This window comes from Oncorhynchus mykiss, chromosome 9 (assembly GCF_013265735.2).
Source record: "Oncorhynchus mykiss isolate Arlee chromosome 9, USDA_OmykA_1.1, whole genome shotgun sequence".
Taxonomy (NCBI): Eukaryota; Metazoa; Chordata; class Actinopteri; order Salmoniformes; family Salmonidae; genus Oncorhynchus; species Oncorhynchus mykiss.
This window is the reverse complement of record NC_048573.1, coordinates 5215811-5232803: the sequence shown is the minus strand read 5'-3', so window position 1 is coordinate 5232803 and position 16993 is coordinate 5215811. Positions and strand designations below refer to the sequence as shown.

General features: G+C 44.4%; 1 protein-coding gene across 8 annotated transcripts in view; it reads left to right on the top strand.

Moving 5' to 3' along the window:
• LOC110511386 (zinc finger protein 638) overlaps positions 1–16993 on the top strand; it is a 53380-nt gene that overhangs the window by 14819 nt on the left and 21568 nt on the right. For 7 of the 8 annotated variants that reach the window (XM_036987155.1, XM_036987154.1, XM_036987159.1 and 4 more), the window contains 3 exons: positions 10565–10809; positions 12148–12288; positions 13559–13716. In XM_036987155.1, the coding sequence (XP_036843050.1) occupies positions 10565–10809; positions 12148–12288; positions 13559–13716 (544 nt within the window). The remainder of the gene's footprint in view (positions 1–10564; positions 10810–12147; positions 12289–13558; positions 13717–16993) is intronic. The other variant, XM_036987158.1, reaches the window with a different exon arrangement.

Below are 16993 nucleotides of genomic sequence, written 5' to 3'. Positions count from 1 at the left end.
GTGGCTGACCTGCCTATACTGATAGATAGACCTAGTACACGGTTCTGTCTGACTGTCTGTCTGGTGGCTGACATGCCTATACTGATAGATAGGCCCAGTGCACGGTTCTGTCTGTCTGTCTGTCTGGTGGCTGACATGCCTATACTGATAGATAGGCCTAGTACACGGTTCTGTCTGGTGGCTGTCCTGCCTATACTGATAGATAGACCTAGTGCACGGTTCTGTCTGTCTGGTGGCTGACCTGCCTATACTGATAGATAGGCCCAGTGCACGGTTCTGTCTGTCTGTCTGGTGGCAGACCTGCCTATACTGATAGATAGGCCAAGTGCACGGTTCTGTCTGTCTGTCTGGTGTCTGACCTGCCTATACTGATAGATAGACCTAGTGCACGGTTCTGTCTGGTAGCTGACCTGCCTATACTGATAGATAGACCTAGTGCATGGTTCTGTCTGGTGGCTGACCTGCCTATACTGATAGATAGACCTAGTACACAGTTCTGACTGTCTGTCTGGTTGCTGACCTGCCTATACTGATAGATAGACCTAGTGCATGGTTCTGTCTGGTGGCTGACCTGCCTATACTGATAGATAGACCTAGTGCACGGTTCTTTCTGTCTGGTGTCTGACCTGCCTATACTGATAGATAGACCTAGTGCACGGTTCTGTCTGTCTGGTGTCTGACCTGCCTATACTAATAGATAGACCTTTTGCACGGTTCTGCCTGGTGGCTGACCTGCCTATACTGATAGATAGACCTAGTACACGGTTCTGTCTGTCTGGTGTCTGACCTGCCTATACTGATAGATAGACCTAGTGCACGGTTCTGTCTGTCTGGTGTCTGACCTGCCTATACTAATAGATAGACCTTTTGCACGGTTCTGCCTGGTGGCTGACCTGCCTATACTGATAGATAGACCTAGTGCACGGTTCTGTCTGTCTGGTGTCTGACCTGCCTATACTAATAGATAGACCTTTTGCACGGTTCTGTCTGGTGGCTGACCTGCCTATACTTATAGATAGACCTAGTGCACGGTTCTGTCTGTCTGTCTGTTGGCTGACCTGCCTATACTTATAGATAGGCCCAGTGCACGGTTCTGTCTGGTGACTGACCTGCCTATACTGATAGATAGACCTAGTACACGGTTCTGTCTGACTGTCTGTCTGGTGGCTGACCTGCCTATACTGATAGATAGACCTAGTGCACGGTTCTGTCTGTCTGTCTGTTGGCTGACCTGCCTATACTTATAGATAGGCCCAGTGCACGGTTCTGATTGTCTGTCTGGTGGCTGACCTGCCTATACTGATAGATAGACCTAGTGCACGGTTCTGTCTGGTGGCTGACCTGCCTATACTGATAGATAGACCTAGTGCACGGTTCTGTCTGGTGGCTGACCTGCCTATACTGATAGATAGACCTAGTGCACGGGTCTGTCTGGTGGCTGACCTGCCTATACTGATAGATAGACCTAGTGCACGGTTCTGTCTGGTGGCTGACCTGCCTATACTGATAGATAGACCTAGTGCACGGTTCTGTCTGGTGGCTGACCTGCCTATACTGATAGATAGACCTAGTTTATGGTTCAGTCTGTCTGTCTGGTGGCTGACCTGCCTATACTGATAGATAGACCTAGTTTATGGTTCAGTCTGTCTGTCTGGTGGCTGACCTGCCTATACTGATAGATAGACCTAGTTTATGGTTCAGTCTGTCTGTCTGGTGGCTGACCTGCCTATACTGATAGATAGACCTAGTTTATGGTTCATTCTGTCTGTCTGGTGGCTGACCTGCCTATACTGATAGATAGACCTAGTTTATGGTTCATTCTGTCTGTCTGGTGGCTGACCTGCCTATACTGATAGATAGACCTAGTTTATGGTTCATTCTGTCTGTCTGGTGGCTGACCTACCTATACTGATAGATAGACCTAGTTTATGGTTCATTCTGTCTGTCTGGTGGCTGACCTACCTATACTGATAGATAGACCTAGTTTATGGTTCATTCTGTCTGTCTGGTGGCTGACCTGCCTATACTGATAGATAGACCTAGTTTATGGTTCATTCTGTCTGTCTGGTGGCTGACCTGCCTATACTGATAGATAGACCTAGTTTATGGTTCATTCTGTCTGTCTGGTGGCTGACCTGCCTAGACTAATCAGTCTCCTCCGTTCCAAAAAAAGTCAGAATCTTTAAGGGAGTCGATTTTCTCAGCAGAATCGAATCTTGAATCACTCCGAAAAGTAGACTTCACAAGGTGTAATTGAGGTGAAGACACATGGTACTACAAGGACGGTGCTTAACGGGGAATTACGGCACATTTGGGGGTAAGTTGTTTTAGGACGGTCGTACCGTGGATCATTTCAGTTATTGGATTTGACATTTCAGGACCTCTGTAAGGTATCCCTCAAATATTGTCAAAATGATTTGATCAAATGGACTATCGCCCATAGAAACGCATTGAATAACATGTTTAGACATGGGGAGACAGACCAGAGAATAACGTGTTTAGTAATGGGGAGACAGACCAGAGAATAACATGTTTAGTAATGGGGAGACAGACCAGAGAATAACATGTTTAGTAATGGGGAGACAGACCAGAGAATAACATGTTTAGTAATGGGGAGACAGACCAGAGAATAACATGTTTAGTAATGGGGAGACAGACCAGAGAATAACATGTTTAGTAATGGGGAGACAGACCAGAGAATAACATGTTTAGTAATGGGGAGACAGACCAGAGAATAACATGTTTAGTAATGGGGAGACAGACCAGAGAATAACATGTTTAGTAATGGGGAGACAGACCAGAGAATAACATGTTTAGTAATGGGGAGACAGACCAGAGAATAACATGTTTAGTAATGGGGAGACAGACCAGAGAATAACATGTTTAGTAATGGGGAGACAGACCAGAGAATAACATGTTTAGTAATGGGGAGACAGACCAGAGAATAACATGTTTAGTAATGGGGAGACAGACCAGAGAATAACATGTTTAGTAATGGGGAGACAGACCAGAGAATAACATGTTTAGTAATGGGGAGACAGACCAGAGAATAACATGTTTAGTAATGGGGAGACAGACCAGAGAATAACATGTTTAGTAATGGGGAGACAGACCAGAGAATAACATGTTTAGTAATGGGGAGACAGACCAGAGAATAACATGTTTAGTAATGGGGAGACAGACCAGAGAATAACATGTTTAGTAATGGGGAGACAGACCAGAGAATAACATGTTTAGTAATGGGGAGACAGACCAGAGAATAACATGTTTAGTAATGGGGAGACAGACCAGAGAATAACATGTTTAGTAATGGGGAGACATGGGTTAGAGACAGACCAGAGAATAACATGTTTAGTAATGGGGAGACATGGGTTAGAGACAGACCAGAGAATAACATGTTTAGTAATGGGGAGACAGACCAGAGAATAACATGTTTAGTAATGGGGAGACAGACCAGAGAATAACATGTTTAGTAATGGGGAGACAGACCAGAGAATAACATGTTTAGTAATGGGGAGACAGACCAGAGAATAACATGTTTAGTAATGGGGAGACAGACCAGAGAATAACATGTTTAGTAATGGGGAGACAGACCAGAGAATAACATGTTTAGTAATGGGGAGACAGACCAGAGAATAACATGTTTAGTAATGGGGAGACATGGGTTAGAGACAGACCAGAGAATAACATGTTTAGTAATGGGGAGACAGACCAGAGAATAACATGTTTAGTAATGGGGAGACAGACCAGAGAATAACATGTTTAGTAATGGGGAGACAGACCAGAGAATAACATGTTTAGTAATGGGGAGACAGACCAGAGAATAACATGTTTAGTAATGGGGAGACATGGGTTAGAGACAGACCAGAGAATAACATGTTTAGTAATGGGGAGACATGGGTTAGAGACAGACCAGAGAATAACATGTTTAGTAATGGGGAGACATGGGTTAGAGACAGACCAGAGAATAACATGTTTAGTAATGGGGAGACATGGGTTAGAGACAGACCAGAGAATAACATGTTTAGTAATGGGGAGACATGGGTTAGAGACAGACCAGAGAATAACATGTTCAGAAATGGGGAGACATGGGTTAGAGACAGACCAGAGAATAACATGTTTAGTAATGGGGAGACATGGGTTAGAGACAGACCAGAGAATAACATGTTTAGTAATGGGGAGACAGACCAGAGAATAACATGTTTAGTAATGGGGAGACAGACCAGAGAATAACATGTTTAGTAATGGGGAGACATGGGTTAGAGACAGACCAGAGAATAACATGTTTAGTAATGGGGAGACAGACCAGAGAATAACATGTTTAGTAATGGGGAGACAGACCAGAGAATAACATGTTTAGTAATGGGGAGACAGACCAGAGAATAACATGTTTAGTAATGGGGAGACAGACCAGAGAATAACATGTTTAGTAATGGGGAGACAGACCAGAGAATAACATGTTTAGTAATGGGGAGACATGGGTTAGAGACAGACCAGAGAATAACATGTTTAGTAATGGGGAGACAGACCAGAGAATAACATGTTTAGTAATGGGGAGACAGACCAGAGAATAACATGTTTAGTAATGGGGAGACAGACCAGAGAATAACATGTTTAGTAATGGGGAGACAGACCAGAGAATAACATGTTTAGACATGGGGAGACAGACCAGAGAATAACATGTTTAGTAATGGGGAGACATGGGTTAGAGACAGACCAGAGAATAACATGTTTAGTAATGGGGAGACAGACCAGAGAATAACATGTTTAGACATGGGGAGACAGACCAGAGAATAACATGTTTAGTAATGGGGAGACAGACCAGAGAATAACATGTTCAGTAATGGGGAGACATGGGTTAGAGACAGACCAGAGAATAACATGTTTAGTAATGGGGAGACAGACCAGAGAATAACATGTTTAGTAATGGGGAGACAGACCAGAGAATAACATGTTTAGTAATGGGGAGACAGACCAGAGAATAACATGTTTAGTAATGGGGAGACAGACCAGAGAATAACATGTTTAGTAATGGGGAGACATGGGTTAGAGACAGACCAGAGAATAACATGTTTAGTAATGGGGAGACAGACCAGAGAATAACATGTTTAGTAATGGGGAGACAGACCAGAGAATAACATGTTTAGTAATGGGGAGACATGGGTTAGAGACAGACCAGAGAATAACATGTTTAGTAATGGGGAGACATGGGTTAGAGACAGACCAGAGAATAACATGTTTAGTAATGGGGAGACAGACCAGAGAATAACATGTTTAGTAATGGGGAGACAGACCAGAGAATAACATGTTTAGTAATGGGGAGACAGACCAGAGAATAACATGTTTAGTAATGGGGAGACAGACCAGAGAATAACATGTTCAGTAATGGGGAGACAGACCAGAGAATAACATGTTTAGTAATGGGGAGACAGACCAGAGAATAACATGTTTAGTAATGGGGAGACAGACCAGAGAATAACATGTTTAGTAATGGGGAGACAGACCAGAGAATAACATGTTTAGTAATGGGGAGACAGACCAGAGAATAACATGTTTAGTAATGGGGAGACATGGGTTAGAGACAGACCAGAGAATAACATGTTTAGTAATGGGGAGACAGACCAGAGAATAACATGTTTAGTAATGGGGAGACAGACCAGAGAATAACATGTTTAGTAATGGGGAGACATGGGTTAGAGACAGACCAGAGAATAACATGTTTAGTAATGGGGAGACAGACCAGATAATAACATGTTTAGTAATGGGGAGACATGGGTTAGAGACAGACCAGAGAATAACATGTTTAGTAATGGGGAGACCGACCAGAGAATAACATGTTTAGTAATGGGGAGACAGACCAGAGAATAACATGTTTAGTAATGGGGAGACAGACCAGAGAATAACATGTTTAGTAATGGGGAGACAGACCAGAGAATAACATGTTTAGTAATGGGGAGACAGACCAGAGAATAACATGTTTAGTAATGGGGAGACATGGGTTAGAGACAGACCAGAGAATAACATGTTTAGTAATGGGGAGACAGACCAGAGAATAACATGTTTAGTAATGGGGAGACAGACCAGAGAATAACATGTTTAGTAATGGGGAGACAGACCAGAGAATAACATGTTTAGTAATGGGGAGACAGACCAGAGAATAACATGTTTAGTAATGGGGAGACAGACCAGAGAATAACATGTTTAGTAATGGGGAGACAGACCAGAGAATAACATGTTTAGTAATGGGGAGACAGACCAGAGAATAACATGTTTAGTAATGGGGAGACAGACCAGAGAATAACATGTTTAGTAATGGGGAGACAGACCAGAGAATAACATGTTTAGTAATGGGGAGACAGACCAGAGAATAACATGTTTAGTAATGGGGAGACATGGGTTAGAGACAGACCAGAGAATAACATGTTTAGTAATGGGGAGACATGGGTTAGAGACAGACCAGAGAATAACATGTTTAGTAATGGGGAGACAGACCAGAGAATAACATGTTTAGTAATGGGGAGACAGACCAGAGAATAACATGTTCAGAAATGGGGAGACATGGGTTAGAGACAGACCAGAGAATAACATGTTTAGTAATGGGGAGACATGGGTTAGAGACAGACCAGAGAATAACATGTTTAGTAATGGGGAGACAGACCAGAGAATAACATGTTTAGTAATGGGGAGACAGACCAGAGAATAACATGTTTAGTAATGGGGAGACATGGGTTAGAGACAGACCAGAGAATAACATGTTTAGTAATGGGGAGACAGACCAGAGAATAACATGTTTAGTAATGGGGAGACAGACCAGAGAATAACATGTTTAGTAATGGGGAGACAGACCAGAGAATAACATGTTTAGTAATGGGGAGACAGACCAGAGAATAACATGTTTAGTAATGGGGAGACAGACCAGAGAATAACATGTTTAGTAATGGGGAGACAGACCAGAGAATAACATGTTTAGTAATGGGGAGACAGACCAGAGAATAACATGTTTAGTAATGGGGAGACAGACCAGAGAATAACATGTTTAGTAATGGGGAGACAGACCAGAGAATAACATGTTTAGTAATGGGGAGACAGACCAGAGAATAACATGTTTAGTAATGGGGAGACATGGGTTAGAGACAGACCAGAGAATAACATGTTTAGTAATGGGGAGACAGACCAGAGAATAACATGTTTAGTAATGGGGAGACAGACCAGAGAATAACATGTTTAGTAATGGGGAGACAGACCAGAGAATAACATGTTTAGTAATGGGGAGACAGACCAGAGAATAACATGTTTAGACATGGGGAGACAGACCAGAGAATAACATGTTTAGTAATGGGGAGACATGGGTTAGAGACAGACCAGAGAATAACATGTTTAGTAATGGGGAGACAGACCAGAGAATAACATGTTTAGACATGGGGAGACAGACCAGAGAATAACATGTTTAGTAATGGGGAGACAGACCAGAGAATAACATGTTCAGTAATGGGGAGACATGGGTTAGAGACAGACCAGAGAATAACATGTTTAGTAATGGGGAGACAGACCAGAGAATAACATGTTTAGTAATGGGGAGACAGACCAGAGAATAACATGTTTAGTAATGGGGAGACAGACCAGAGAATAACATGTTTAGTAATGGGGAGACAGACCAGAGAATAACATGTTTAGTAATGGGGAGACATGGGTTAGAGACAGACCAGAGAATAACATGTTTAGTAATGGGGAGACAGACCAGAGAATAACATGTTTAGTAATGGGGAGACAGACCAGAGAATAACATGTTTAGTAATGGGGAGACATGGGTTAGAGACAGACCAGAGAATAACATGTTTAGTAATGGGGAGACATGGGTTAGAGACAGACCAGAGAATAACATGTTTAGTAATGGGGAGACAGACCAGAGAATAACATGTTTAGTAATGGGGAGACAGACCAGAGAATAACATGTTTAGTAATGGGGAGACAGACCAGAGAATAACATGTTTAGTAATGGGGAGACAGACCAGAGAATAACATGTTCAGTAATGGGGAGACAGACCAGAGAATAACATGTTTAGTAATGGGGAGACAGACCAGAGAATAACATGTTTAGTAATGGGGAGACAGACCAGAGAATAACATGTTTAGTAATGGGGAGACAGACCAGAGAATAACATGTTTAGTAATGGGGAGACAGACCAGAGAATAACATGTTTAGTAATGGGGAGACATGGGTTAGAGACAGACCAGAGAATAACATGTTTAGTAATGGGGAGACAGACCAGAGAATAACATGTTTAGTAATGGGGAGACAGACCAGAGAATAACATGTTTAGTAATGGGGAGACATGGGTTAGAGACAGACCAGAGAATAACATGTTTAGTAATGGGGAGACAGACCAGATAATAACATGTTTAGTAATGGGGAGACATGGGTTAGAGACAGACCAGAGAATAACATGTTTAGTAATGGGGAGACAGACCAGAGAATAACATGTTTAGTAATGGGGAGACAGACCAGAGAATAACATGTTTAGTAATGGGGAGACAGACCAGAGAATAACATGTTTAGTAATGGGGAGACAGACCAGAGAATAACATGTTCAGTAATGGGGAGACAGACCAGAGAATAACATGTTTAGTAATGGGGAGACAGACCAGAGAATAACATGTTTAGTAATGGGGAGACATGGGTTAGAGACAGACCAGAGAATAACATGTTTAGTAATGGGGAGACAGACCAGAGAATAACATGTTTAGTAATGGGGAGACAGACCAGAGAATAACATGTTTAGTAATGGGGAGACAGACCAGAGAATAACATGTTTAGTAATGGGGAGACAGACCAGAGAATAACATGTTCAGAAATGGCAAAACAGACAGAAAAATACATAATAATAATGTTTTGAAGTGTCTGTCCTTTATCTAGGAGATATGAGAAATATTTTTAGCCCCAAAACACCGTCGTCTTTGGGAGGGTCTCCTAGATAACAGGTGTAGTTAGACCTTACAGTGAAATGCTGAATACAACAGGTGTAGTGGACCTTACAGTGAAATGCTGAATACAACAGGTGTAGTAGACCTTACAGTGAAATGCTGAATACAACAGGTGTAGTAGACCTTACAGTGAAATGCTGAATACAACAGGTGTAGTAGACCTCACAGTGAAATGCTGAATACAACAGGTGTAGTAGACCTCACAGTGAAATGCTGAATACAACAGGTGTAGTAGACCTTACAGTGAAATGCTGAATACAACAGGTGTAGTAGACCTTAGAGTGAAATGCTGAATTCAACAGGTGTAGTAGACCTTACAGTGAAATGCTGAATACAACAGGTGTAGTAGACCTCACAGTGAAATGCTGAATACAACAGGTGTAGGTAGACCTCACAGTGAAATGCTGAATACAACAGGTGTAGGTAGACCTCACAGTGAAATGCTGAATACAACAGGTGTAGTAGACCTCACAGTGAAATGCTGAATACAACAGGTGTAGGTAGACCTCACGGTACAGAGTCAATGTGGAGGCTATATACAGGGTGTACCGGTACAGAGTCAATGTGGAGGCTATATACAGGGGGTACCGGTACAGAGTCAATGTGGAAGCTATATACAGGGGGTACCGGTACAGAGTCAATGTGGAGGCTATATACAGGGTATTACGGTACAGAGTCAATGTGGAGGCTATATACAGGGGGTACCGGTACAGAGTCAATGTGGAGGCTATATACAGAGGGTACCGGTACAGAGTCAATGTGGAGGCTATATACAGGGGGTACCGGTACAGAGTCAATGTGGAGACTATATACAGGGTGTACCGGTACAGAGTCAATGTGGAGGCTATATACAGGGTGTACCGGTACAGAGTCAATGTGGAGGGTTAGGGTACAGGTCTCTCTCTGTTACACATGTCTCCCCCTCCCCTTCCAGCTGGCCTCTCTGTAACCCATGTCTCCCCTTCCAGCTGGTCTCTCTGTTACCCATGTCTCCCCTTCCCCTTCCAGCTGGCCTCTCTGTTACCCATGTCTCCCCTTCCTGCTGGTCTCTCTCTGTAACCCATGTCTCCCCCTCCTCTTCCAGCTGGCCTCTCGCTGTAACCCATGTCTCCCCTTCCAGCTGGCCTCTCTCTGTAACCCATGTCTCCCCCTCCTCTTCCAGCTGGCCTCTCTGTTACCCATGTCTCCCCTTCCTGCTGGTCTCTCTGTAACCCATGTCTCCCCTTCCTGCTGGTCTCTCTGTAACCCATGTCTCCCCTTCCCCTTCCTGCTGGTCTCTCTCTGTAACCCATGTCTCCCCTTCCAGCTGGCCTCTCTGTAACCCATGTCTCCCCTTCCAGCTGGCCCCTCTGTAACCCATGTATCCCCTTCCAGCTGGCCTCTCTCTGTAACCCATGTCTCCCCTTCCAGCTGGCCTCTCTGTAACCCATGTCTCCCCTTCCAGCTGGCCTCTCTGTAACCCATGTCTCCCCTTCCAGCTGGCCTCTCTGTAACCCATGTCTCCCCTTCCAGCTGGCCTCTCTGTAACCCATGTCTCCCCTTCCAGCTGGCCTCTCTCTGTAACCCATGTATCCCCTTCCAGCTGGCCTCTCCCTGACGGAGAACACCAGTCTAGAAGTTATGATGCAGTCCCTCGCCCCCGCGCTCCTGGCAGAGCTCGCCAAGAAGAAGGGAGCCGCCGCCTCCTCCTCTTCCTCCTCGAAGGGAGGTGCCTCTCGGAAAACTGAAACGGGAATGTCCAAGTCGGGAAGCAAGCTCGGATCTGGAAGGTCATCAACCAGGAAATCGTCCTCTCCCTCCAAGTCATCCAGCTCCACTTCTTCCAAGGTGTGTATTTTGTCCTCCAGATGTTTAAATGAAACTGTTAAAACCTCTTGAAGCTAGGGGGCACTATTTTTATGTTTGGAAAAATAACGTTCCCAAAGTAAACGGCCTATTTCTCAGGACCAGATGCTAGAATATGCATATAATTGACAGATTAGGATAGAAAACACTCTATAAAGTGTATAACAGAACTGATATTGCAGGCGAAACCCTGAGGAAAATCCAACCAGGAAGTGACTCTTATTTTGAAACCTCTCTGTTCCTATGCATGCCTATCCTCCATTTAAAGGGATATCAACCAGATTCCTTTTATATGGCTTCCTTAAGGTATCAACAGTCTTTAGACCTAGTTTCAGACTTTAATTTTGAAAAATGAGCGTGAAAGATCACATTGCGTAAGTGGATAGGCGGGGGTTCAGAGTGAGTTTTTGCGCTACAGAGTAAAGCGGCCATTGTTTCTCCCGGTGTTTTTGAAAAACACTCGGTTGATATATTATCGAATATATATTTTCAAAACTACCTGAGAAATGATTTTTTTAAAAAAAACGTTTGACATGTTTCTGTGGACATTATGAAAACTATTTGAAATTTCCGTCTGCGTTGTCGTGACCGCTCTTTCCTGTGGACTTCTGAACATAACGCGACAAACAAAGAGAGGTATTTTGGGTATAAAAATGATCTTTATGGAACAAAAGGAACATTTGTTGTGTAACTGGGAGTCTGTTGAGTGAAAACATCCGAAGATCATCAAAGGTAAACGGTTAATTTGATTGCTTTTCTGATTTTCGTGACCAAGCTTCCTGATGCTAAGTGTACATAATGCTATGCTAGGCTATCGATAAATTTACACAAACGCTTGGATTGCTTTCGCTGTAAAGCGGAATTTCAAAATCTGAGACGACAGGTGGATTAACAAAAGGCTAAGCTGTGTTTTGCAATATTGCATATGAATATGAACCATAGTAGGCCAGTATTGTCTTCACTCCCCCAAACCGGGGATTTTCTACCTGGGGGGCGGGGTTTTACTACCTGGGGGGGGGGGGGGGGGGGGGGGGGGGGGGGGGGGGGGGTTTACTACCTGGGGGGCGGGGTTTTACTACCTGGGGGGCGGGGTTTTACTACCTGGGGGGCGGGGTTTTTCTACCTGGGGGGCGGGGTTTTACTACCTGGGGGGCGGGGTTTTCCTACCAGCTCACTAACAATACATCTCTCACCTCCTGTTTTCTCTAGACTAAGAAGAAACGAGGCCCAGGGACCTCAGCTCTGTTAAGACTAAAGAATATACCCTACACACAGCTCACTAACAGTACCTCTCTCTCTCTCTCCTCCTGTTTTCTCTAGACTAAGAAACGAGGCCCAGGGACCTCAGCTCTGTTAAAACTGATGAATATCCCTCCACGCACAGCTCATGATGAGGTGATGAAGGCCGTAGAACCCTTCGGAAAGATCAACTACATCATCCTGCTCAAGTCCATACAGCAGGTACATTAGATGTAGAGTACTCCATCCTCCTGTTATTACCCCTTATTGTCTCTATTTCAATGTAGAGTACCCCATCCTCCTGTTATTACCCCTTATTGTCTCTATTTCAATGTAGAGTACCCCATCCTCCTGTTATTACCCCTTATTGTCTCTATTTCAATGTAGAGTACCCCATCCTCCTGTTATTACCCCTTATTGTCTCTATTTCAATGTAGAGTACCCCATTCACCTGTTATTACCTATTATTACTATGATTAACTATTACTATGATGACCCCCCCCCAGTCCTTCCCCTTGTTGGTGACCCCCCCCCCCCAGTCCCTCCCCTTGGTGACCCCCCCCAGTCCTTCCCCTTGTTGGTGACCCCCCCCTCCCCTTGTTGGTGACCCCCCCCTCCCCCCAGTCCTTCCCCTTGTTGATGACCTCCCCCCCAGTCCTTCCCCTTGTTGATGACCTCCCCCCCCAGTCCTTCCCCTTGTTGGTGACCTCCCCAGTCCTTCCCCTTGTTGGTGACCCCCCCAGTCCTTCCCTTTGTTGATGACCCCCCCAGTCCTTCCCCTTGTTGGTGACCCCCCCCAGTCCTTCCCCTTGTTGGTGACCCCCCCAGTCCTTCCCCTTGTTGGTGACCCCCCCCCCCCCCCCCCCCCAGTCCTTCCCCTTGTTGGTGACCCCCCCCCCAGTCCTTCCCCTTGTTGGTGAACCCCCCCCCCCAGTCCTTCCCCTTGTTGATGACCCCCCCAACTAATCAACCACAAATACATCTCTCTCTCTTTCCCTCCCTCTCTCCATCCCCCCTCTCTCTCTCTCTCCACCCCTCCCTCCCTCTCTCCACCCCCCCCTCTCTCTCGCTCTCTCTCTCTCCCCACCCCCCCCCTCTCTCCACCCCCCCTCTCTCTCTCTCTCTCCACCCCCCCTCCCTCTCTCCAACCCCCTCCCTCTCCACTCCCTCTCTCCATCCCCCTCCCGCTCTCTCTCTCTCCATCCCCCTCCCGCTCTCTCTCTCTCCATCCCCTCTCTCTCTCCACCCCCCTCTCTCTCTCCACCCCTCCTCCCTCTCCACTCCCTCTCTCCATCCCCCTCCCCTTCTCTCTCTCTCCATCCCCTTCTCTCTCTCTCCATCCCCTTCTCTCTCTCTCCACCCCCCTCCCTCTCTCCATCCCCCCCTCTCTCTCTCTCCACCCCCCCCCTCTCTCTCTCTCCACCCCCCCTCCCTCTCTCCATCCCCCCTCTCTCTCTCCACCCCCCCCCACCCCCCACCCCTCCCCCCGTAGGCGTCAGTAATGTTTGAGAAAGAGGAGGATGCCAGACTGCTGGCGAGCTGTAAGACCCTGACCATCAAAGGCGAGGTCGTTATCATACGGATGGAGGAAGAGACTCTGCTGGAGGACTCAAAGGAACTGGACCGGGACAAGAAGTCTTCTTCTGAAAGGTAACAACCGTGTAGCAACTCATTTTTTTAACCTCTTGTGACTAGGGGGCAGTATTTTAATTTTTTAACCTCTTGTGACTAGGGGGCAGTATTTTCATTTCTTAACCTCTTGTGACTAGGGGGCAGTATTTTCATTTCTTAACCTCTTGTGACTAGGGGGCAGTATTTTCATTTTTTAACCTCTTGTGACTAGGGGGCAGTATTTTCATTTCTTAACCTCTTGTGACTAGGGGGCAGTATTTTCATTTCTTAACCTCTTGTGACTAGGGGGCAGTGTTTTCATTTTTGGAAAAATAAAAAAATATATAAAAATAACGTTCCCAAAGTAAACGGGATATTTTGTCAGGACCAGATGCTAGAATATGCATATAATTGACAGATTAGGATAGAAAACACTCTAAAGTTTCCAAAACTGTAAAAATATTGTGAGTATAACAGAACTGATTTTGCATGCGAAAGCCTGAGAAAAATCCAGTCCGGAAGTGCCTCATGTTTTGAAAGCTCTGCGTTCCGATGCATCCCTATTGAGCAGTGAATGGGCAATCAACCAGATTACTCTTTCTCCGTATTCCCCAAGGTGTCTACAGCATTGTGACGTAGTTTTAAGCATTTATGTTGCCCGTAAGCGGCTACATTGTGTAAGTGGTCACCTGATGCTCTCAGAGAGATTCTCGCGTAAAATACAGAGGTAGCCATTACTCCAATCGGTCCTACTGAAAAACGAATTGTCCCGGTGGATATATTATCGAATAGATATTTGAAAAACACCTTGAGGATTGATTATAAACAACGTTTGCCATGTTTCTGTCGATATTATGGAGCTAATTTGGAATATTTTTCGGCGTTGTCGTGACCGCAATTTCCGGTCGATTTCTCAGCCAAACGTGAAGAACAAACGGAGCTATTTCGCCTACAAAAATAATATTTTTGGGAAAAAAGGAACATTTGCTATCTAACTGGGACACCGGATAAGACTCCCATTCGGAGTCAGTGTCACTGTGAAAGAAAATGTTCAGTTAGAATAGTTTCACATATGAGCCCTGTATCAACAGGTATAATCAACAGATATATAGAGTACAAGGTTGAATATATTATTATGACCTGCTAGATCTACTGTCTCTTTTTATATTATTACAGACCAGCTGTATCTACTGTCTCCATTTCACTTTGGCCATTGTTGTGGGCCTGCCCTCCTCCTCAACAGCCTCAAATAGGCTATTTCATGTGGGTTGGGGTGGGGCGGAAGACACACGCATCTCACATTTCATGACATTAAATGTTTATATATTGCTTCTAAAAATAAAATAAAAATCACAAATAATATTTTATATTATTAATTTCAAACAAGGGCATTAGCATGAGAAGAATTTACCAGTCCAAAACAATGTCCTCTCCCCGTTCAAAAAATATTCCTCCACAATCGCTAAATGAATCGTCCTACAACAATCTCTGTCTCACTTTCCCAATAAATGTATTCTAAAATTGTGTGTACATCTGTATATCTAGACTTAGATTTAGCTTTCCTTGACTTAGTCGCCATACTGATTTGAAACAGCTGAATCTGCGCGTTCACCAAACAATGCAGTGCAGTAATATGTGTTTCTCCTTCCGGTATGAGCGACTAAGCGAATGACTCTCTCTCTGTAAGCTGGAGCTTACTACATGGGTTGGTCTCGCAACACATAAACATGACCTATTGCCGTTTACCTCAGCTCTTTGGCTATCTACCCAGCTAGATTTCAAGACGATCAGTGGTCATTCGGTTAAAACACAGTCAATCAACGAAACAGCGGGCAAATCATTGGTGCACAATGATGTCATGACTTGTTGTCTTCAAATCGGTTTCTTTCAGTCAATACGTCCCGCGAAATGGCCCATCAGGTTTGATTGTGTTACAAACAAACCAGTTGATTGCAGTGAAACCAAAAATGACTGGAAAAGTCACGTTCTGTGTGGGTGATTTACCTGGAATGTGTCGTCGAAAATGGAATGAGACGGAATTCACGACACAAGCGGTTCACAAAATGTTTTGTGTTAGGCTATAAAAACTGATTTTATCAAATGTCCCGGTTGATATATTATCGAATAGATATTTGAAAAACATCTTGAGGATTGATTATAAAAAATGTTTGCCATGTTTCTGTCAATATTATTGATCGGGATTTGGATTTCTCAACCAAACGTGGATTAGAAACTGTTTCGGCTATAAAAAAATAATCTTTATGGAACAAAAGGAACATTTGCTGTCTAACTGGGAGTCTCGTGAGTGAAAACATCCGAAGCTCATCAAAGGTAAATTATTTAATTTGATTGCTTTTCTGATTTTCGTGACCAAGTTACCTGCTGCTAGCTGGACATAATGCTATGCTAGGCTATCGATAAACTTACACAAATGCTTGTCTTGCTTTGGCTGTTAAGCATAATTTCAAAATCTGAGATAACAGGGTGATTAACAAAAGGTTAAGCTGTGTTTCACTATATTTCGCTTGTGATTTCATGAATATGAATATTTTCTAATAAGATTTTTTGTCCGTTGCGTTATGCTAATTAGCGTAGGTGATGACAATTCTCCCGGATCCGGGTAGTTTCACCAGCTGCTGTGTCAGATTTCAAAGAGGCTTTACGGCGAAAGTAAACCATGTGATTATCTGAGGACAGCGCCCCGCATCCAAACACATGAAAATCATTTTTCAACCAGCCTGATGCGACACAAATATCAGAAATAGCGATATAATTAATGCCTTACCTTTGATCTTCTTCTGATGGCATTCCAAAAGGTCCCAGTTACATTACAAATGGTCCTTTTGTTCGATAATGTCCCTCTTTATATCCATAAAAACTATGTTTAGCTGGCACGCTTCAGTCAATAATCAACCCAGTTTCCCTCCATCAAAATGCATACAAAATGAATCCCAAACCTTCCCCTCCTCCCTCTTTCTCTCTTCCCCTCCTCCCTTTCTCTCTTCCCCTTCCCCTCCCTCCCCCCTCTCTCTCTCTCTCTCTCTCTCTCTTCCCCTCCCTCTTTCTCTCTTCCCCTCCCTCCCTCTCTCTCTCTCTCTCTTCCCCTCCCTCCCTCTCTCTTCCCCTCCCTCCCTCTCTCTCGCTCTTCCCCTTCCCCTCCCTCCCTCTCTCTCTTTCTCTCTTCCTCTCTCTCTCTCGCTCTCTCTCTCTCTCTCTCTCTCTCTTCCCCTCCCTCCCTCTCTCTCTCTCTCTCTCTTCCCCTCCTCTCTTTCTCTTTCTCTTCCCCTTCCTCTCCCTCTCTCTCTCTTTCTCTCTT